The sequence below is a fragment of the Strix aluco genome, chromosome 4, assembly GCF_031877795.1.
Source record: "Strix aluco isolate bStrAlu1 chromosome 4, bStrAlu1.hap1, whole genome shotgun sequence".
Taxonomy (NCBI): domain Eukaryota; kingdom Metazoa; phylum Chordata; class Aves; order Strigiformes; family Strigidae; genus Strix; species Strix aluco.
The window spans coordinates 94653960-94677958 of record NC_133934.1 but is presented as its reverse complement, the minus strand read 5'-3'; the positions used below and the strand labels follow the sequence as shown (position 1 = coordinate 94677958).

Genomic DNA, 23999 nt, shown 5'->3' with positions numbered 1-23999 from the left:
AGACAGCAAGCATATGTTGAAATCTGTTTCTGTGCTGATATATGGAGAAGTTCTTTCACCATAAGGACAGTCAGGAATTGGAAAAAGCTTACCAGAGGGATTATGCTGCCTCTGTTCTTGGAGGCTTCCAAAGTATGACTAGATAAAGCCTAAAGTAACTTGTTCTGACTTCATAGCTGGCACTAACTACTTTGAACAGGATGTTGGCCTGGAGATCTGAGTTCTCCTAACCTGAATTTTCTTAGGATTACAGAATCATGCATTATTAATAGATGGGAAGTAGAAGAGATTTTGGTTTTGTTGTTCTAAACACTTAAGAGGGCAAATACCCATTTGGTAGCAACTTATTTTAAAAGGGTTAATGGAGACATTGAGCTGGCACTATTTTTATGTAAAACTTGGAAAGTCTCTACAGGAAGCCTGAGAAGAGTGTTTGTATCCCTGCTGCTTTTTAGGGCTGAGAGTTGTGAAGTTGTAGTTGTCATACTGCTGTGCTGCTTCTAGAAAGATACTGCATAAAGCTGGCTAATTTTATTTCTTTTCTGAAAAGGCACTTCTTTTTTGTCATTCTACATGGCAGGTCTCCGGGGTGGGGAGGTTTTTGCTTTCACAAATTTTCGTAGTCTTATTCTTGAACATGACAGTTTAATTCAACCTAACAGCAAAGCTGAGAAGAGTGATCAGAATTGAAGCTGGTCTTTTAAGATATGCCACTGGTTTCTGTAATTTATATATTTTCTGTTGTGTAAGAGAAAACTGTAACAGTGCAGATGGTGTCTGTCATTCAGCTTTGTCGGAACACAGACTCTAGGACAGGTAAATGGCATTCCCATGGTAAGTCCAGAAATTAAAATTATTGTAATCAGTTTTGTAGCAATTCAATTGACCTCTAGCCAGCTATTAACTGAAAACATACCAGATTTATTTAGAAAGTCTGATAATAATTTGTTTGGTTTGCTTTTCTCTTTAGCCATACTTAGTGCTTGTGAAAAACATTAGATACAAATTTCTGTGAACCCAAGCTGAGAACAAGTGGATTTTCCACCCCATGACTGCAGAGAACATGTTCTGTGCAGTTTTTGGTCTCATTGTGACAAACACGATGTAGATCTTAAAGAACTTTGAACCTGCATGGAGCTCTGTGAATAGTACTGCAATCTCGGCAAGATTTTGGTGTGTCATTTTAAGTCAGTCTGTGTAATGATCATTGTGTTATGCATGTTCATTAGGAAGTGTACTGAAATCTCATTTCATGAACAGCATTGAATGACAGATCACTGTTGCCCAAATGGTCTGCATGATTAATTATGCAAATGGAAAGACAAGATTCTGTACCTGGAAGTTCTGCAGGATAAGTTTAGATGTAATAAGTAATGTATCTAATGAATGAGATTCAGGCTATTGAGTGAAATTGCTTGCTCAGGATAGGTATACTAACATTCAAGCTTAGTGTTTCTATTTTTAAACCAAATAAAACTGATTTAAAAGAATTTTCTAAAATAGCTTTAACGTTTTGTTTCTTGATGAAAGGGGCCTAAATAAAAAGCATCAAGATAACCAGTAAGTTGTGCCCACAGGTATCATCCACTAGATGCCACTCTTCTCAAGCTGTAGGTGGTGGGATATGTCTGCTTAAAATACAAACAATTAAGTATTTTCTGTTATTAAAAAATAAAATCTTCATCGTGGAAAAAAATTATGAGTTTCTAAGTTATTTTATTTGATCATTTATTTAAGGACCTAGATAAAATTGCCTTGTATTCAGAGGGGTGGAACTTATTTCCACTGATTTCTGAGGAGTTTGCAGGCAGTCAGCATTTCTAAAACGTATACCATTTAGTGTCCTCAATGATTTTATGTATAAAATCTCATTTAACTGAAAATGTTGGCTTCTCATCAGTACATTGTTTAGTTTTACATCTGTGCAAGAGGTTTTTTTCAAAGCATGGTTTCTGAATCTAAAAGTATTTTGACAACAAATAATAAAGATCCAACTTCCTCTGACTTCTTTTAGTGTTATCACCAGTTATCTGATACACTTAGTCTACTCCGATAATAAACAGTGGTATGCTTAACAATTGTAATTCGAGGTTTTGAAGGGTCATGAATTTGCTAATAAGGTAATGGAGACCATTTAATCATGGAATCCCTCATTCAGTTCTATCAGTGAAGCAGACACTTAAACTGTTCAGTCATTTCATTATATCAAGTCCTGCCCATTGTATCTGTGCTATCTGAATGGATGGATGTTCAGTTGTAGCTGCCTGGCAGCTGGAGCCTTGGTCACTTTGTGACACAATGCTGATAGTATTTTTTTTTTTTTGCTATGTTCTAAAAAGTATGTTTTCTTAAGATTTTATAAGCCCTTTGTAAAAATAGGTAAATGTCACAATGGAAATGGTTTCAGTAAAAAAATCTCCCAGCCAGATGACCTTGTTCTTGTTTTTAAGGAGAGATTATCTGTGAAAAGATTTTCCCTTTGGCTGGCATACTTGCTATACACGTGCTGCTTGTATAAGTACGCGCAGGTGAACTGGGCTCTGTTCTTTGCAGTCCTGCTTCCACGTTAGCTGTACATTGTAAGGGATTTTGTTTGTTATCAGCTTGTTAAATTTCTGTGGTGACACAAGGTCTGCTTTATGATTTCATTGCAAGATAAAGGTGGAGGGGAAGGTGGTTTGAGTTGGAGAGTAACTTTGTTTAAATGAAAATAGTATTTAGATGTAATAATTAAAATAGGAGAGTGCTTGGCCATTGAGTGGAACCTCTTGTACAAAACTCAAAGAACTTTGCATTCAGTAACTATAAACTTTGCAGCTTCCTTTTACAGGAGATAGGCTGTTCCTTTGCGTACAGACACATTATGTCTTTCCCTAGTGCACCGCTGACTTCAGCATCACTGGGAAGAGAACCTAACTGTTCTGACTTCCAGTATTTCAGTCTGACTGCAAAAGTATGCTGCTCCTTTGAAGAAGATTTCCAGTATTACTTGGTATCTGCTTATCATTCAGAGGCTTGCTTTGTTTTCTTTGTGAATACTCAATGCTTTATTACCCCACGTTATTCCTTTTGCAGTGTTATGCTTTCTGTTTTTTTGATAGGTTGGTTGAGGTAGCAGGAAGCAGATTCCCTACTTATTTTGACTCAGATGAAAAGCTGTTCTGCATGACCCGTAGCATTCACCTGTATCGAGAGCTGACTTGTGGCACTGTACTGAAGAGGTACTCTTTTCCAGAGTTTAAAAAGAACAAAGACCATTTTGACTGGATTGTCTATAGCAATATTTGTTTTGTATCAAAGTTTTATGAAGAGTAATTCACTTACTTGAGGCCTTTTCATGTTGATAACAGCATGGTCTCCCACAAAGTAAAACTAGTACAGAAAGACTGACATTGTTCTTCTCGTTTCATAGCATGTGACTAATCCAGTTGATGTTATCTAATTTCTGATAGACAATTTCTATATTACCTGATCCCTGTAAGCCTTTAAAGGGAAGCGTTCATGTGACAGGTCTTGTCTTGTCTTGGATTGTGGAGTGACCATACTGTAAGAGTTACGTTTTCCATGAAATAGGAGTTTGCTCCTCCAAAGCACAGTTTACTTCCAGGAAGACTGGGACCACTCCAGCAGTGGGAGAGAGGAATCTTCTAACAGTCCTTAACCTGAATGCTGTTGTTGGCAGTGTTGTATTGTCATGTTGTTACCTTATGTTAATTTGTGAACACATTTTGCAATGCAAATGAATTAAGTTGTATTTTCGCATCATATTGTGTATTTTATATCAGTGGAAGAATTCTAAGACTAGTTTCTTCTTCTAGTGCAGCTTTATGAGAGAACAGCTAGTAGCGTATTATGAACAGATTAGGTTTGGCATACTGTCTTTGGCGATATATGGAAACGAATTTGACCTGCATATATAGACATAAAGGACTCTGGTGTTGGACCTCTTTTGGAGAGGTCTTGCCTTGGGTTATGTGGCCCACTGGAGCCTCAGATGCCTTTCCAAATCTCTTCAGTACATGCAGATGTTAGTGGAGGTGGTGTGTGAGGGGGGAAAAAGACGGACTGACTTTCAGCTTATTAAAGTAAGCCTTTTATTTAAATAATTTCAGGGTTATAAAATGGTTCTATTGTGTAAATGATGTTATCAGTGACTGGGTTGTTTTTGTTTTTTCTTTTTTAGGATTATGTCTTTGGAAGAAGAAATTATTTCAAAGAAAGTTAAACTCATAATAATTGACTCTGTTGCTTCAGTTGTCAGAAAGGAGTTTGACACAAAACTCCAAGGCAACCTGGCAGAGAGAAGTAACTTTTTGGCAAGGGGAGCGTCGGTGTTGAAGTATTTGGCAGAGGAGTTCTCAATACCAGTAAGTTCTTCCTCCTTTCTTAAGTTTTTGCCTTACAGTATCAAGTAATAAAATCTGAGAAGAATGAAAATGGCAGGCAGATGAAAACCAGAAAAAGCTTCTAGCAGGAATCTTCAGGCAGGTACCCGTTGGGGAACAGGGGAACAGTAACTGTTCTGCTTGGTGGTTTTTGCTAGTTTTTCTAATTTTATTTTTTTTATTTAGGACTTCAAATAAGGATTTACAGGATTCTCTAACTGTATTTCAGTGCTTTGTTTTCTATTTTTTTTTCTTGAATCTTTTATTTTGCTGCCATTAAATATTGCTTACTCTGGTGGTTCCGTTCTAATGCAGTGCTTATTTAACTAGTGCATACTCTGATTAGGTGAAGATCTTTTTCTGCCTCTGTCCCTTCTACTTAAGTTTATAGAATCTCAAAAGGCCTTATGCTCTGGAGCAGTACAAATTCCTTTTGTGACTGATAATGTATGCTAATTAATGCAGAAAGGAAGATAACAGCTCAGCAAATCACTGTCTGTGGACTTGCCCCTAAAATACAAAGGAAGACACAGACACTCAGTGCATGGACTGGGTGGAACTGATCGAAAAGTGTTTCAGAAGATTTAAGCTTCATAAATGTGTGTGTGTGTGTGTTCCTTCATTATATGATCAGTGGAGGATCATAACTCAAAAGATGTCATTGAGACTCAACACTTGGAAGTATTTCCTAGTATGGGTAACTTACGCATCACTCCAGTATAAGAGAGAAACTGTGTCAAGAACTTAAGTAAGACCAGTGAGGCCTTTTCTCTCTGACACTCCTGAGGTCACAGCAACTATCATACCAGAAATATGCATGTCAGAGGTGTGGAACTGGTTGACTTAAGAGAAATGGATTTCATTCTCCCGTGTAACTTCTAAAGATAGAGAAAATGAAACCCTGTATAAGTGCCTTCAAAGTTCAGCTACAAAAGATAGCATCCTAGTTAGTGTGCCCAATGTTTATAGTGCTTTAAAAAGCCAGGAAAGAATTGTGTGGAAGTATGTATGCTCTCATATTTTGGGAAAATGTCATGCAGCCCTTTGAGAAAGGGAAGAAGTTTTATGGGAAGATACTGTTCTTCTCTATTTTCTTCTCCTTTAGACACACCCCCTGCTCCCCCCTTCACCTTCATTAAAATGGTGAAGCTGAGCTGAATTGGAGCCTCTGACAGTTCAGACTGCTGCCCTGCTTGTAGTCAGAGGGACAGTGTCGATATTCACAGAAGTCTTAGAGTTGCACAATATGAAGTAACCTAAGATCATGATCCTAATTCATCCTACGTAGGAAGAAAATAAAGCTCGAACGTTTAAAGGTTTTCATTACGTTAAAGCTAACCTGTTTGCTTTGAGGCATCTGCGATACCTGGTGTGCTGGTCTGTCCTTCTTTCTCACTGAACACTTTGGTAAGGAGTTCTGGGATTTTGGGCAGGAACTTGTGCTGTGGTCACAGCTCTGTCTTTTTCAGTTGGTCCATGAGATATCTTACCTTTTAAATAAAATCTTTAAAGATCTCTGTAATTACATGTAAACACACAGATTGAAAGCTTGTATATTTTTAAAGCACCTATTGATTAGGTTTATCAATTTATTCAATGGAAATACAACTGCATTTTCATTTATTGACATCTTTAAGCACATTGCTTCTCTGTTCATTCTGGAGTATTTTTAAAGATTTGTTAAATTTTATGTTACAAAATAAACTGTTGGGGGGCGTTGGCTAGAGATTTGGCTTCTTGTAAACATGGATTCCTAGGCAAGGCTGCATATGAGTAACATGCAAAATCCAGCATCAGTGTGTTATGCATCTGCACATGTTGGTGCATACTAGAGATAAGGCTGCTGTAGCTTACATTGCATTAACCCCTCGTACTTGAGGTTACAGAGTACCTAGGGTTCTCATTGTAAATCACTGTGTTGGAATTATTTCAGATGTTTTACTTACCTAAATAATCATAAATATAAATTTGGGACTAAAAGAACATTAGTAAGGTTGCAAAGATCACTAATAAATTTGACACATGAAACAATATGTAACACTTAGTTGTACTGATTCTGCCATGAAATAAGTACTGAGTTGTGCAACAAGTAGGGGTACTCAGTCTGAGACTGAAAAAGATTTGGAGTTGATGACTGATAGGTGTTGAACTTGAAGTCAATCCTTTTGGCTGTAGCTAAAAGGTCTGGTGAGAAACTTCGAGTAGTTGAGCAAGGGAATTGGAAATAAGGAGGTTGTGACCTATATATTTAGCTATAACTGTTACTGGAGCAGTACATCTGGTGTTAATAGTCCGGGGAGGATAGTGGAAAATCAACTTCCAGAGAATAGCCTTGAAAATGACTGGGAGAAGGGGGAGCAGTCTTAGTAATTAAGATGTAAGGTGCTTGCTGTGTTTAGCTTAGCTAAGGAAATGTTAAAGGTTTCTTCATGAGTCAATATGTACCTACCTGAGGAAGAGGTGTTTGATAAAAGCAACCTTCTCTTCAGCTGACAAAGGTACACCACAGTTCTGTGGTTGGAAACTGAATTAAGCAAGTTCAGACTTCAAATAAGGGGTGTGTTCTTACTGGACTAATTAATCATTGGAATGCATCACTAAACATAAATAGCTTCTTGTCACTGCGTATTTTTAAATGGGCTTTTTCCCCCATTTCCTATAAAGGAAATGGGTTCAAATAGGATTAAATCTGGGGAAACCCTGTACTACCATGTTATGCTGCAGTTCAAATGAGTTTAGCACAGTTCCTCTGTTGGCGTTATAAACTCTCTAGCTGTTTATAATTGTGTGTTCAGGGTGTCAGGATATCGAGTTTGATGTACAAAAGTGATTAGCGTTCAAAGCTTTTCCCGAACTCAAGGGGAACTGTTTCAAACCCAAGTAACTCTATGTGGTATGAAGTATTCAGGGAAAAAAGCTGACCTTACCTGCCTTGAAACTGATGGTCATTGTTCAGTAACCTCTCTGCACCTCTATTTTCAGTTTGTAAAATGGGAATGACAGAGCTGTTAGTTGTGAGGCTAGGGTCATTATTGTTAAGAAAGCACTCGTCCTGTGTCTGTGAACAACGTGTAGATGCTCATTGGAAAGTAACACTTGCCATCCTCACTGTAAAATTTAAATAATGTGTAGTAAATGAAACCTTAATCCATCTTTTGAGATGAGAAAAAAATATTAAACATATTCATTAAATGGCACCATCTTAGCCACTGAATGAAGTGAAGGTTGTGTGATTGTAAATTTTTGCTTGACTTAATTGTTTTTGATTTTTTTTTTTGTTTGTAAAGTACAGAGAAACAGGAAGCTTTTTTTTTTCTTATGTGTAGACATTAGTAAAACATACGTTGTTTCTCAAAAAGTGAAACATGATACGTGATTTTCCGTTTGATCCCTTCTTCCACCGAACTTAGTAGTAAGCCCGGTTCCATCCTAGGCTCTTTAAATTATGCCAGGGCAAGAGGCAGCACAGGGTTTGGATTGCTTCTGGTCTATTGACAGGCCACCTGGTAGCCATACTGATGGCTCAACAGTCACTGAAGCTTTTTCCTCCATGGACTACTATGTAGCAGTGTCCCTTTTTCCCCCTCCCTGCACACAGCGTGACCAAAACCTACTTTTTTCTGCTAGATTTGATTGAAACTACCGAGTCAGATCAAAAGCAATTGCTAGAAACTGTTTGACTATAAATAAAACAAAAAACCCTTTATTCTGGAAATCCAGTGAATATGTAAAGTTACTTGAAAAGTTTACATTACATTTATATGTTTTAGAGCATGTTGTACCTGAGAGCATTTGGATCTGAGTTTTCTGTTATGTGTGTTGATGCTGTCTACCAGATTACATACATATTTATGCATCAGTAATCACTCCTATATGGTTCCTGTCTAGTTTCCTCTCTTAGCCTTCTTAAAAAGAATAGAAACCAAAATACACTTTAGATTTTCTTTCTTCTCTTCTTCCATATTCATAGGAATCTATTTATTGTTAGTGAGTGGTATTCAGTAAAAGTAGTTCAGTGTTCATGCTGGTTGAGAGAGAAATGATGTCTCCATTTCAGTGAAGATGTTACCGTAAAAGAGCTGAAACTAAAACCCAATATGACTAGAATTGTTCTTGAGATTTACGTGTTTAGCTTATAAAAATTGTTATTTATAGAACCTGGTCTTCTAGTTGTTAATACTTGAGAAAATGTGTGAAGCTGGCTAGACATCTCCATGGAAAAGCACTCTAAAAGTGGCAGTTGCAAAACGAGCTTTAAGTGTTCTTTTAAATGTCAAATTGAGACTGAAGATGAAATTTGCTTTGTAAATCCCCAAGGCTAATCAAATTACAACTCTGTCTGTCCTTTATACTTTTGTCTAGGTTGTGTTCTTAGATCTGTGAAGTGAACCTTTGTTATTTATGATAAGCATGCTGGTTATCGTTACTACCAGCAAATGTATAATAGTAGCGTTCATTCTTTTTTTTTTATTGTTCTTTCTGAGAATATGAGGAGAGATATTAGGAGGAGAGACTTTCATCTCTCACTTGTGATTTATAGTGCAAATGAAAGACAAACCTTATGTAACTAATCTCTAATGTTTTTATTTGCTATGCTAAATAAATTAACAGTAGTCAAGAAGCCTGTAATTTCCACAGGTAATATTTTTTCCCCTTTAGATGCCACATGCTCTATTTAAAAAGTAAAAATTTGCTTTATCGGTATTGATACTATGACAGCAATTAAAGCTGTCATAGTCAATTTTCTTTTTACACTCCGCTCTCACATTTTTTCAGTGCTTCATACTCACTTATGCATTCTGCTCTGTAAACTTTATACTCAAGATTTTAATTTTCTTTGGAAAGCCAAATGTTTGGCTAAATATATATTTGTTTTTATGTTGTGTAAGTTTTTTTTCTTCTTGAAATCAATTTATATGCACAGATTACTTGACATCTGCAGTGCATTTTCTGCTGTCTTTGGTTAAGTGTGTTTAATTGTATCATCTCAGCTTCCTGCAGTAAAGTGTCTCAAGATTGAAGTGCTTCTTGGCAAAGAGAGAATATTCAAACTGTTAATTTTCTCTTTCTTTATAAGCAAGTATTTCCATTTGGCCTCATGCTTGCTTCTGTTTTATTCTGTTTCCACATAGATGGTTGCTTGTCAGCTCCTCTGCACCTTTCCTGTTGCTATTCTCATATTTGAAAATACTAGTTTATGGAGAGCTAAACAAATTCCAAAATGGAAGATTTCTGAGGAAAAGTTGTTTAAATGCTAGTTCCCTTTGAATTGGTAATAAATACATAGAAAGTTTGGAAAAAATGGATAGTTGATTTGTTGTTACAGTATATAACAACACGGTATGCTGGCTTTTTCAGAACTATGGAGATACATTAGACTTCCAGGTGAATTTGTCTGTATCTGGACTGTAAGATGCTGAAATGCAGACTTTGTTTTAATACTTTGGTATTAAAAAGTATTTTTAATAGTAGTGTTACAGAAACAGTAATTGAATCATCTTTAGTAGTTGTTTAAACCTAGAATAAAAAAAACTTCCAAAACTTAGAGAACTGGTTCCATTTTGAAGTTTTCTAGAAAGAGAAATATCTTATATGTTATGCCACATCAAAACTTGTGTTTCTTTAATGAGGAGCTAACCTTATCAGAAGAAAACATTTTGGAACTGAGTTATCAGCATTTTACTAGCCATATTTAGGCCAGATGTGGTTCAAACAGTTTCTAATGATGAGAATTCAGTGGAAAGTATGGGTCCTCTTCTGTTGAGCTGCGGATATTTACGTAAAGTATCTTGTCGCTAAAGTTTCAAGCATATTTTGTGTTTGTGTATGTATGTCAACTTGAATACCCTTCCCAACTGTTAATAGAAGGATCTTTATATTTCTATGTAATCACACTGAACTCCTGGCCATCTGCTTGCAGCGAAACTTTGAGGTTTACCTAATAATGTAATTCTCCTTTCAGTGTGGGGCTGCTACTTGCTTTGTGTTTCTCCCTCTCTGCCTCTCTTCCCCTCCTTCCCCTGCTCCCTTCTGTAGGAGTAGCTTTGGTGCTTTTGGCATTAAGTCTGTGTATTTCTATAGGGAGCAGCGTGAAAGTTAAAACAATTGGTGACTCTTTGCTTAGAAGACACAGAATAGTGCTTCTGAACCTGCACAATTTTATTAAGATAATTCACCAACTTCTTGGAGAAACTGAGTTGTCCTTCTATGAACTCAATAGGATGAAACGATACTAGTGTCTGATGCTAATCATATTGTGAACGTTATCCACAGAAGCATAAATACTTAGAATAACAAAGGAATTGTAGAATTTGCTGACTTTTATTATTCTGTATGAATTAAAGAAACATTGAGTAGTCCTCACTTTGTTTTGAACCATGGAAAACAGTAATTTGTTTCCTTTTCCTAAATCAGGAAAATTACTTCCAAAACAAACTTTCTTCTAGTAAAGAACAATTCTTGTTCTCTTAAAGATGTTTCACTCCCCCTGCACCAAAATTCAAGTTGGTGTTCATGTCCTCATTAAATGAACTGAGCAGCATTAGAAAATTATGTTTGTGCTAGCTATATCAGAACTTTTGGTTTCAAACATAGTTTCTTCTGGTGTAAAGAGGAATACCTAACCTTGTTCAGTTTAGGTAATAAATAGTTTGTGAAACAAAACATTTTATGTTAAGATTTCTTCCCATGTTATACTTACAAGTATTTTCATGCCCAGAACTGAGTCTATAGCTTTGGTTTTTTTTTTAATTAAATATTCTAGTGTTACCCTTTGTTTTCTTACAAAAACCTGCTTAAAAAACAAGTGTCAGAATTTCACGTACATATGATCAATGCTGTTTGTAAAGTGTAGTTTGGAATTAATTTTAATTTATGTTATTGTTTAATTAGGGAAATAGTTAAAGGGGACTTACCAGAGTTCATTCTTTGCCCTTGCTAAAACTTCATAAACCCAGTTTTTGTTGGCAGATTGTTTGTTTCAATTATCCCTCTGCTCCACAGTACTAAGCAAAAATTAGTTCTGATAAAAGGGAGTTAATTCAACTGCTAAGTGTTGTGACAGTGGCAAGGTTAGATGGTTTTGTCTTCTTGTGTGACTTAAAAATTATTCTCAGAAGGCACAACTTTGTTTTAGTTCAAAATGTCTGGTTAAAATGTAATTATAACTATCTTCAGTACTGCTGCCATCTGTGTACTTTTTTTATATGTGTCTGGAGAATATACATTTCTGCAGTTTATGGCCCAACACAGTGTTCCTTTTGGACTGTCTGTGCTCATAAAATGTTTAATACTGCTGAGGAAAAGGAATGAGAACTGGTAGAGCAGTGTTTCCTATTTTCATGTGGTGGTGAAGTATAGAAAAGGAGGTAGTTTAAAGCTATATGATACTGGAATTCAGTTTTCTTTTAAAGTATTCCCTCCATGGCTTTTTCCATTTTATAGTGCAAGTGTCTTTGCCAAAAGCTATCATTCTGCACAATTGCACATATGAAATTATGTAGAAGGAAGGCACCAGTATTAATGTATAGGAGAGAGAGTTGAGAGGAATGAGATTTTATTACCAGATTTGGTTTTGATCTGCTATGCTATCATGGACAATGCTTTCTATAAAGGAGGACAGATACTTTCCCTGATATCTGCCTTGACTTGAATTTCTGAAAGACTTTGTCCAAAATAAATCAGGAGTTTCTAGCCTAACCCTCATTCTTGTTACACTTCTCTGAGTTCCCTTCAGCTGATTTACATCATCTTGAAAGTGAGGTGTCCAAAACTGAGACAGTATTCCAGATGAATCTCTACCAATGTTTAGGTATGGAGAAGGATTTCTTCTCATGCCTTGTGGGACATCCTCTTGTTTATGCATCATAATACACTGTTTGCTTTCTTTGCAACAGCCTGATGTCATTTACTTACCATTCATTAAAACCCTGCATCTGCTGACTGTTACTTAGCTGGTTGCTTCTCCTTCTCATGTGTTATTTTTCCTGACTTGTCAAGATGGTTTTGAATTCTGATCTTATATTCTAGTGTGCTTGCAGTCTCTTCCCTGCTTTCCTGTTTTTGCAAGGAAAATGATCATTCCTTCTATTACAGATTCTTTGTGTAACTTGGATAGAACCAGACTTCAAGCAGACTATACCATTTTGTTCAATGGGAGACCTTTAAACACTGGTAACTGCTACATGTCATTTTCCAATAAACTTTGCATCTACCCTGCAATAGGTTCATCTAGGTTATATTTCTCGAAGTAAAATACCTATATAAGATGTTGTACTGCTGAAATAAAAATACAGGTGGCTTGGGGTTTTTTTCTGCCTTGTCATGTTGTTAATTTGTATGTGCTGTAGAAAACAACAGTAATTGTACTGAAGAGCTTTTATGCCTTTTATTGGGCGTTGAGCATTTGGCAAGATGCACTGTTTTGACTGTGTGAAAAATTGCCTGAACCTTTAGGCCAATAATCTATTTGTGACTCTGCAGAGAAGTACTTATGTTTTGAATATTTCGTTCTTTTCGCATATTCCCTTGTGCCTCCTTCCTGTCCTTTGATTTTATTTAAACTGTAGGTTCTCTAGGAATATTTCTGCTTTTGCATAATGTGTAACTGAAAGTGATTCTAGTCTCTAGACAGGATAGCAATACAAAGAGTAGCTGACCAGATTACAAGTTGTTGGACAAATCTTACCTGTATGAGCTCAGTATAGACTAATTAGTGGTTTGATTTCCAGATTCTCTAGCGTTTGTTTGCTTTATGGTTATTCAGCCCCAGGGCTTCTGGGAATAAAGAGGACCTGCTGTGCAATTGTTACTCCTAAATAATATTGTACCAGCCCCCTGAGGCGTAAAGGGATGGGGATAAGAGGAAATTAAGATTGGGTAATGCATATGTCTGTTACAATACAAATGTGCCCAGAGATCAAAAGTAAAATCTTACTTGCTTGGAAGCTGGTAGTAGTAGAGATGATTGTATCGCTTCCCTCTTTGTGTCTACAGGACTGCTTTGTGAGAATATTGCAATTGTGTGGAACCAGGTGCACTGCTGGGGCTGCTTGTTCATGAAGTATGACCTGGAAGCTTCATGACACAGTGTACTTGCTGCTGTTAACTGGAGAACCTGCCTTTTTAGTCTTTTAGTCTGCAAACTTTCTTCTTCCACACGTGGTTGAATGGTAATAACAGACAACCAGACCAAACTATTGCAGCTAGGTGGTTGATGATCCTGTGCTGCCTTGAAAATAGAAGTATCTAGGTTTGCAGGACAGGCTTTTTCAGTGTGCGCTTTTTCTTCTACTGTTGACCCTCTTGTGCATTAGAAGAGCTGTGGGTTTTGCTCTGCTTTCCCTCCTCTGTTTTGCTTGGAATTGGAATCTAAGAGCTGTAACATAGGGTCTCCTGAGCAACTTCATTCTGATTTTTCTATAAGAAGACTTCATCTTCTTTACTGAGAACATGTATGTTTTGTATCTTTGTTCATTGAAGTTGCAGCTATTTGTGTTGATTTATTCACTCAAATTTTCTATTTAAAGAAGGAAACCCATCATTTTAACAACAAGCATTTTAATTCATTTGGCAGAAGTTCAGTATAATCAAACTGAGGGAGACTCATTCCAAATATGGATTTCAATGAGAATCTATGTGATTTTGGTAACCTCATCAAAACTGTCGTGTTGCCTCTTGCTAAACTGCATAGCTATAACTTGTTTGAGAATATAGTACATTTGTTGTAATATTCTAGGTAAACAAAATTAGATTTAGAGGTTTTTATAAAAATAAGACTGAGCAGTCATCCGCAGAATTTTGATTGTACAGGAATGAATGAGATGCTGTTTTTTGTTGGTGAGACTACGTCTGAATTTCAGTAAGACATTCTCCCCCCCCAATACTCTGTTAACATTTTTGATACTCTGTTTTGGATGAGCTCCATTGCCCACCCCAGAATACAAATAAGTTCTGTTGTCTTTAGATTCCAGTATTTTCCATACTTTACTTTTGTATTTATTGTATCTCATACTTTTGACCTGGGGCAGAGAGTGCTTTGTTCTTCGATGATATTTGAGGTCTTGACTGGATTCTTGGCAGATTCTTGCAGTATTATATTTTTCATGATGTACTGATTAGCAAAATCACCTCTAATACATGAACTAAACACTACTTTTTCATGGAACTGAAACCCTTAGTTCTTGTAAAGGAAAATTGCTTTAAAAGTGCTTACTGCTTAGATGCTTTTTGTAACTTCATAAAGGTCCTCCCTGGGGAAAAGGGGGGCTTGCTTAAGGCTGCAGGCACATACTGGTGCTCCAGGTACATTATTTCTCAAGAACATTAGTTTAAGCAAACTGGCTTCCCATGTTGGCAGTCTTTGAAATACCAAGCTGAAGCTATTTGTCTGTAAAGCCTATGAACAATACTAGCAAGCTACAACTGGATAACTGGAAGTTTGATGTAGGGCTCTGTGTCTGTTTCTCTATCAGTCTTAAATTTTTGCATCACCAAATGTATGTTGAGTGTTTTTTTTTTCTTCCAGAGAAGAAGCAGTGAAAGGTAAGCTAGGTATGAAATACTAAGATGACTTTTTGAATTCAGACACTTGTCTTATGTTATCTTCTGTGATTTCCTTAAACAATGATTTCCTTAAACAATTCTATCAAACCTCAGGTCTGCCCTGAGAGGTTTGGAATAACATCTAAGAACTGGTCCCTTCTGTCTTTAGCAAATTCTCTCAGTTCTTCAGGAACAGTCCAGGAGCCTGCTTCTCACCTTTTTAGTGGTGTGTCCTTTTCTGTGTCATTTTCTAGCTAGATAATAAAGAGCTTCTTTGGAAGAGGAATTGACTGATAAAACATACAAGGCTTGCTTGTGTCAAAAATTGTTTTGGGGGAAAATTCTTAACCCAAAAAATCTTCTGAATATGTGCTGTCATAGGATTTCCTGGGTGGGTATATACATCCAGCTGCCTAAGGCTGGCATGTGTTGGGCTTGTACAATTTTCTCTGGTTGCACGGAAAAGCTCCATGTCACGGCCCTTCCTGGCATTGTAATGGAAACAGTTGCACCTGGGCTGTGAGTACAAAGTTTCTGAGGAGGCCTGGGTATAGAGCATATGCACGGAACTACTATACTGCGTATTAGGATAGATACACTCTGCTTCTGCGATGCTCCTAAAACGGAGCTACTAGAAGCAGACAGATGCTACTGAAACAATTTGTGAAGCCTGCTCCTGCTTGTCATTTTTTTGAGGAGCATATTTGCAACACTAAAGGAGATTGTTGCTGGCTTGAGATACTGTTTTGGGCTTGGCAGCAATGCTTACTGCTGTGCCTCCTCTTTCAGTTGGCTTACAGGAGCCACAAAAGAGGGAAAGAACTACCAAAGTGGTGAAGCTGCTGCCTGGAAATCCACTGCCCTGCAGCCCATTCTGAAGTTGTCCCTAGGAAAGAAGGCCACCACATACAAGCTGCAAGCAGAATAAATCGTCTGTGCAAATCACAAGTGGCATGTGGGTAGCAGGTTAACTGAGCCTGCATTACAGAAAGTTTGAGTAGTCCAAAATCAAGAGGTGGTCAACCAATGTCAGAGATTAAACAGCAACAAGAGGACAATACATGTTTTTTCCTTCCTACCTGCATTGTAATTCATTTCAGTATAGAGCTTGCAACTGGTTCATACTTGCTGATGAGCCCAAACAAGGATGTAAACCAGCTGAAAAGCAACCCAGGAAAAAAAATGTAGTGGGCAATTGTGCAGCTGAACAGGCACTAATGTAGACAGAAAGGAGGGGCAGGAATGTGTGGTTTCTGGCAGCAGCACAGATTTTGAATGTAAAACTGCATCTTCAGTAAAAAGGGTATGAGTAAAAATACTAACCAGGTTATTACTCAGAACAAGCAAAAAAAGAGTGTTAGGTGCTTGGAACATCCTTTAAACTTTTAACAGCTCTAGGAAGGATTCTGTTGCATACCATTATTATGATGCTTTGTACTTTGACTAAAGGTGAGGAAATGACTGGCTGCCTTACATTGCTTAGGGCTTTTGCGCATTATTAGGTCAGTGTCCTGGTTTTAGTCTGCATCATAATATGCTGTATTTGGAGTTGTAATATACCCATGCATAATGAATTATAGTTGAGGTCAGAAGCTATGCTGAATAGTAGATTTTCAAACCACAGTATTTCTTCCTATGCTAAAATTCAGAATGAAATGTATAACAATCCATAAAATAGCTGGTACAGTTCATAACATGCTTGCATTCTTTCATTATTAATAGTTTCATATCCATCTGTCAGCATGCTGTGGCTAAACCATTAGCCAAGTTTTTGCAGCTGCTGCTTTACAAGTTTGTAGAATGTAGTTATCTCCAGCTCCTGTTTTTTGTCTACTAGTAAGAGGAAATTTTACAGAGAACTTACTAAATTGTCCAAGATTAGAAGTTCAGTTCTAGGTGAAAGTCTGTGATCTTGATTTAACTTACTTGGCCCGTGGTGCTTTTCCTGTTCTCTCCTTCTTTGAACTACATTGGTTGCAGCAGTTGTTTCAAGTAATAGTGGTTTGTTTAATCTCATTAGAAGTTCTGCACATAGTTGTAGTCCAGTATTTTTATAGCTCTATTTTTAAGAACATTTTGTGCAAATTATAGTTGCTGATTTGATCTGAAGATAGAGCCCCTAGAGAGGTCTGTTTTGAGATGAATGGGTCTGTGGGTAGTATGTGTGGGGTTTTTTGTTTTGACTCCCTCCATTAAAACGTGGATGAAGATAAATACTGTTTGGAGCTAAGATAGCTATTGATGTAGAAAAAGTAGTATGTATGTAGACTGCCAAACTACTTTCTGCGTGATACTGAACAGTTCCTGGAGAATAACAGTTAAGATTATTGCTAAATCAAAATAGTTTTGTACTAGTTACTTGGAGATACAAAGTTTCTGGAAATATTTGTGTGGTCCAGTATCTCTCTGTATGTGTGTGTGCATTTTAAAATTCCAATACCATCAAATTCCAAAGGCCACAATTTGTAAATCATGATAGATACCTGCTTTTCTCCCATTTTTGATGCCAGATAAAATCTAATGTAAGTATGACATTTCTAAATGATAAAGTAATAATTGTGTATATTTACAAGGTTCTGATAGAATAACATTATTTATGCTGACAGGATGTAATGAAATATTTGCCATCTTATAAAACCCAGTGCTAGGAATAAATTGAATTTTGCATACTTGACTGTCACACCTGCATTCAGTCCAGTCATTCACCTTTGACTGGACCACTAATATGTCAAACCTCTCACCAGTTTAATACGGTGGCTGTTGAAATACATACCAAGTTATGTTTCCATTCATTTCCAAAGCCTTAAACTTGTTATTTTCGTGCCAAGAGCCAACTATTACCAGACATTATTATAGAGTGGTAGTAGATCCGGCTGTTACTAGACTTGTATTTCAGTTGCCTTAATGTCTCGTTTGCTTGTTTTTTCTGATGTTGGAGTGTTCCTCAATGGGGTTAGTTTGAAAGAATATCTGTCTTCTATTTGGTTATTTTAATACTCATTTTTATTTCAAGTGCTCTACTTGCCCTTAAACACTGCTGGTTTTAATATTGTTTGAAACTGGCTTTGCAGTTCCTTCTGAAGGAAGTCAATAAGTGCAGAAGCCTGCACTGTTTCTTCTTGGTCACTACAGTTGAGTCCTCTGGATGCTAGAGGTAAGGTTTGCATCTGGTGAATGTGTCATGAGTTGTTGGTACAATGACCTGCTGCTTTTCTTTTCATAGAGCCTCCCAAATGTGAGGAGGTACTAAACAGAGATCTGTGAATAGCCAGGAAATGAGAGCTTGTATAGCAATACCGTTTACTCAACTTGATTTGCTCTTTGGAACTAATGATGCAGCCTGAATGCTAGGTGCTGCTTAAAATCGTGAACCTGGCCCTAATATATCTGTAGAGCCTTCTGGAGTTCTGAGCAGAAAACACAAGAATTTGTAGCCAGGTCTGAAGCATATGCACGTCATGCCGACACTGTAACTTATCCTATTAAATATAGCTTTAGTATTTATTTAAGTTTGGGGTTTTGTAACTGTAATGTTCCTCAGATACTGAGAATGTAGAAATGCTGGTAATTAAGAACAATCAGTCACCCCAGTTCATGTGAAGATGAGAGATAATGTTGACTCTTTTGGCATAGCAAACTGCCTTCTTGCTATTATTTGAATGCCTGACACTTAAGATTCTGTTGTTTAAGAAATCATATAAGTAATTGGCATTTTTTAGGCAAAACGTGATTTAGATTTGGTCCATAAATTTTGCTATATGTGAAGAGAAAAACGCAAGAACGCCTTGTTCATGATACTGTGGTAGAAGTGATAAAAGTCATATAGGTTGTATTCCTGAGCTCTAAAAATACACACGATTACTGTCATGTGCTTCTGTCAGAAACTATAGATAGAATTACAATGTTATTTTTTTTATCAATGCCATGTACAGACCTCAGAATATTTTAATTACTACAGTGTTCTTCTCACCTTCAGTAAATCTGCTTCCTAGTTCAGAGCTGTAACTGATGAGGTAAGGGTAGAGTGCAGAAAGATTGATAGGGAGTGGTGTGAAAGTTGTGGTTTTTTTTTTTTTTTTTTTTTTTTAATTAGCTCTATTGATACAGTCAGGGGAAGGGAGAGTTTTCACTAGCAATCTGAAGAGGGGCTTGGGAAAACCTGCCTGTCAGTTAGTCTAGTAAAGGAGAATATTTCTGCCTGTAAACTTTCCCTCATCTAGTTTAGACTCTGTAGAGTTACTGATGAGTAGAGACATTAAGCTTTCCTAGCTTTTCTGTCTCACTTAACCTGAAAATTTCTTTTATATTTAAATTGCAGTTTTGTAATGTACTGTAAGACACCAAATGCTTGTGCATCCCTTTGTATGTGAGTCATGTAGTACAGTAAGTAGTACTGTTATGCTTAATCATTTCGCATTAATGAATTTTTTGGAGGGATCCGCTCTCTGGTGTAGGCATGTGGAAGTTCTGACAGAAGAATAAAGACAACAGAATTTTCTGTTAAATAAAAATACTTGTAAGACATTTTGTAGAGCAGGCAGCTTATAGTTTTTGATGGTACTGAAATGGAAGCAGAAAGCTGACACTCCTCCCCCTTCCTGCACCAAAATTTAAAGCAGTTGGAAGTGAAAATTGACACTGTTCAAACCTCTCATGAGTTTTTGCCATCATCACTATGGTTGATATGTATCCTTGGTGTTTTATCTATTGTATGTAGCAGCTGAGAACATCTGTCTTACTCCTAAAGGTTTTCTTTTTCATTTGCTTCAGTATATACTTCAGAAAGGTATCTCCAAATGGAGTCCTGATTGGAGGTGATTAGCTTTCACAGGTTTGTTTCTTTCTCTATCCCCTCTAAACAGGTGATAAGAATCCAGTTTAAAGACACCTTAAAATCTACCATCTTGTTATACCAGTCACGATATAAAATCTAATTTCAATATCAGGAGTGAGTTTTCCTTGGAAATGGTGAAGAAAGTGACAGCATAAATTAAAGTTGCACCTCTTTGTGTTAATTTCTCACTAGTCATCTTTTTTTTCCAATCCCCTCTTGTATATTCTTCATTTTATCTGTTCAAGGCTGAAGAGATGTTACCCACATTCTTTACAACAGCAGTCAATTTACAGTGCCTATTTAGTCACTGTTGAATTTGTTGTATTTTATGTTTTCTGAAACAAACAGAACCATGTCTCGGTCAGGTAGGATGAAAATGTGTGTGGCTGACAAATTCAGAGTGTACTCATCAGACTTACACTCAGTAATATTTTTATATTTGTGATTGAAGGTGAAATTTCACTGGTAACTTTTGACAATGCTGTGGGCTTACATATATATATATATTTATACACACATAGATATACACCTTACGTTACCTTTCTTGTTCTTACAGAAGCATTTGTGCAGCCATATAGGGAATTGGAGTGGGGAACTGATCCAGCTGAAAAGTGGTCTTTCAGGTTTTTTTCCTGAACAACTCTTCACCTGAATGCAGTATTGCTGCATCTTGTTCACTTGTATTCCACTATAGTCCTTGCATCCTTTTGTAAAAACCCTGTGTTGCTAACTGGTCTTTATTTTTAAACTTGGTTATCCTTGTAGCAGCTTGTGCTTTGTGCTTTCTTGAATTGCATCTCCTCCTGCCCCTGCCTTTTTAAAAATTTATTTTTGCAGGTATTTGTCCAGTCTTTTGAGACCTTGAAGGCTAATCCTGTCCTGTCATAGTTGGTTCCTTCCATTTATGTTGCTGATGCACAAACATTTTGCTGGAGTGGTGCAGGGGACTTCAGTGCTGGTACTCAACATTGTGCTGTGGTTTATCTGTTCCTGTCACTAGAATGTACTAATTGGATAACAGATGTGTTTTTCAGCTGTATGGGTTAAGACTAAACTTAAATTCTTCTCAGGCTTATTTTCTGTATTAATATAATGAAACATAGGGATGGCAGGTGATTTGCAAGAAAGTAATTTCATCCAGGGTCTCTAATTATACTGAAACTATAGACACTGACTTTTGAGTCATCAGAACTTGAAGACAGAATTAATTCCCAGTGCTATAAGTCATTGCAATCCATTTTTTCTTAATAATTTTAGACATTGAAATATTACCATTTAGATAAAAATGCTAACTACAGAAACATTTTCAGGAACTGCAAGCAGATTTTATATTCTTGTGGGTTTTTTGGTTGCTCATTCTGTGTAAATTGCATAAATGATCTGGCAATGTTGGTGGAATATAGAGACAATATATAAAGGAGTTGACTAGCTTTTAAAAGAGGAATCGCAGGCATATTCTGCTTTTCATACTTTCCAAATACCTAATATATAGAAATTCTAAAGTGTATTCTCTTACTCATTTTGAATTTCATCAGCCCATTGTCATTAATTTTCTGTTCCATTAATTGCTTTCAGAACGTGTTTATGGTCTTTTGATAGGAAGATATGTTTTCTAGTAGCTAATATTGAACTAGGAGTTGTTTGGATTATGTTTTAAGCAGCGTTGTTGGGTATCTCCCCTGGCCCAAGTTTGACACGCAAAGGAAAAAGAAGTTTTAATGTAAAGGCCTGTGGATGAAGGGTATTTGTGGCAAATATTGTTTGCTCAGCAACTGAAGTAAGTACAGTGTTCTTATTCTAACTTCCAACATACTGTCCTGTACCAATTTTGTATGTTTTATTTCAGACAAAGGTAGTGGCTGTGTATTTTGCACAGTGCCTGATTAAATTTGCTTTTGACTGTGACTGCTATGTGACTATTGCTTATGGAAGAATGATATTATTTTTAAATGCAAATCAGTTATGTTAATTTAGATCCTTGCAATAAGTGTCTAATCAGTGCTTGCTGGAGAAATAATAAATATAGCTGGGTTAGTGGAGAAGCTTATTGTTGCATGTTACAAGGTAAGTTCCTCCCCTTGTTAAGATTTTGCATAGTTGATTTACCTTATGAACTTCAGTATTCGCTTTGAGATTAAATATAACGAAGCCTTAATTACCCATTTTAGTTAGGCAGAATGCTTTGTTAGCTGAAATATGCTCTTCTATTTGTTATTTAGTGGTAATTTTTTCATTATACAGGCCTTTGATGCTCCCGTGGACAGAGCTGGGAGTTGGCTGTACTGGTGCAGCCTTTCTCCTGCAGTAGCATCCACCAGGTGGTGCCTTTTCATCACCCGAGAGGGAGCGGAGCTTGGCGTTACAACGTGCGGGCTGGCTTTCAGCCTGTTGCTTGGCAGAAATGGGAAGCTCACATACTGAGGTGAGAGTATAAAGTGAACACTATCGTTCTCCGTTCTTTCCAGCCTTCGTGGTTGGAAACTGACTGCGATGCTCCGAAGTTCAGAACTAGAAGAGAAAGGTAGTGGCTCGGAAATCAAAATTGAGCCATCTTGGCAGAATCATGGAAGGCTTGGCCCTGGAATACTGAAGTTGTGCAGACCAGGGAGGATATATACTGCCAGAGCATCTTGTGAAATCAAACCTAGAATTGCAACAACTTTTTTATGTCAGGCTCAGGCCATCTTGGTGGAACTATGCAGGAGCCTGAAAGTGGAAGAATGAGAAGCATGTTAGGCAAGTGCTGTGCAGCTTGGGGGGTGGGTGAAAGGGAACTGGCATAGCATTGGCAGCACTCTTTTAGTTACATCATAGTTTATCTTTGAAAGGTGAATTCCGTTGAAGATGAGGCAGTTGGAAAACATTCTGATATATTACTCTCTATTGCAGAATAAGACCTGAGAACAGAAATACTATAAAGAAAGAGTTTTTCACATGACCTATATGTAATTCCCAGCTGTGAACCCTCTGGCAACGAGCATGAAATCCAAAACACAGCTGATAGGGGAAAGGGCTGTTGTCAGCCCAGACTGAACACTTGAGTATTCATAGCATGATGCTTTTAAAAACAGACAGTGGAGTACATCAGAATAATTTGGTTTTGAGATCTGTGTAGGAACCTCCTCCTAGCTGTGTGTGCTTTCGGATACAGTGGCAATCAGTGCTGAAGGAGAACCAGGTGTGTACCATATTGTACCAGTTCTCCTCCAGAATAGCAAGCCTTGGCCCCCTCCCCCCCTTACACCTCTCTGCCAAATTTCCTGCTGTAAATTGGTCTTATGTTTGCCTTTACGTACCTTGTGACCCCTTCAGAATATTTGTGGTATTTTAAACCCTGCATTGTGTGCATGACACAGTGTTTAGTTTGGAAACAAAGTTTAATTTAATCACACATGCTGATTGTGGTGTTTATTTTGGAACCAGTAAGTAGGAGGCAACCTTTTATATTTTATTAGTCTGGATGAATTCTCTCTGTTACTTGATAGCCATGTATAAGATTGAACTAAAAAACCTGAATTTCAGAGGAATGCTGAAACACGGATGGCACTTGAATATGGCCTCTCATCTACTCTGGGCTTGGATTGTGTTGGACACCTAAACTCTTTGGGTGTTTGTGGTTCACCGTGGTGATAGTGATAGAGTGGCTGCTTTGTTTTTAAAGGATTGTGTATCATTCCTCTTTATGTGCCAGTGGAGCTGGAGAGGGACCTGTTTTGGAAAGATCAACATTCCCATTAGAGGAGAGGCTTTTTCTGTTGGTTTCTTCCACCTATTACAAATGAAGTGAGCTGTGTTTGCAGAGGGAGGTTATAGCTCTGTGGCCCTGGCCTTGTTTCGTTTGCTTCCCACACGTCTGCATTTACAGCAGAATAAGCAAGTGTTAGAAGCTGATTTGCTCCTCACAAAATGCCCTCTACCCCTACGATCCCAGCAAAACTGCTCCCATGGTCTGCAGTTAATGCATGTGGTGGTAATTCTAGCCCCAAATCTTATCTTTCTCTGAGTGCTGAGGGGCTTGGGGAGAAAAAGGGGGTGAGTTTCCATGAGCCCGGGTGATGGAAAAGGATGTAACAGAAAGCTGAAAGCACTCCACCAGCAAACTAATGCAGCATTGCAAGGACACCTGTGTTCAGTACTTTGACTGCTGAAGTGAAGCAATTTTGATGCAAAGTTCTGTATGTCATGAAATACCAGATATTGTATAAGATAGCTAAAGCTGTGTGTTGTAAGAAGTAACT

General features: G+C 37.3%; 1 protein-coding gene across 5 annotated transcripts in view; it reads left to right on the top strand.

The window, feature by feature from the left end:
- RAD51B (RAD51 paralog B) overlaps positions 1-23999 on the top strand; it is a 408277-nt gene that overhangs the window by 13545 nt on the left and 370733 nt on the right. For all 5 annotated transcript variants that reach the window (XR_012623272.1, XM_074824407.1, XM_074824406.1 and 2 more), the window contains exons 6-7: positions 3102-3221; positions 4184-4367. Coding sequence is in view for 4 of the 5 variants with exons in the window: in XM_074824407.1 (XP_074680508.1) it covers positions 3102-3221; positions 4184-4367 (304 nt within the window). In the remaining variant the exon portion in view is untranslated. The remainder of the gene's footprint in view (positions 1-3101; positions 3222-4183; positions 4368-23999) is intronic.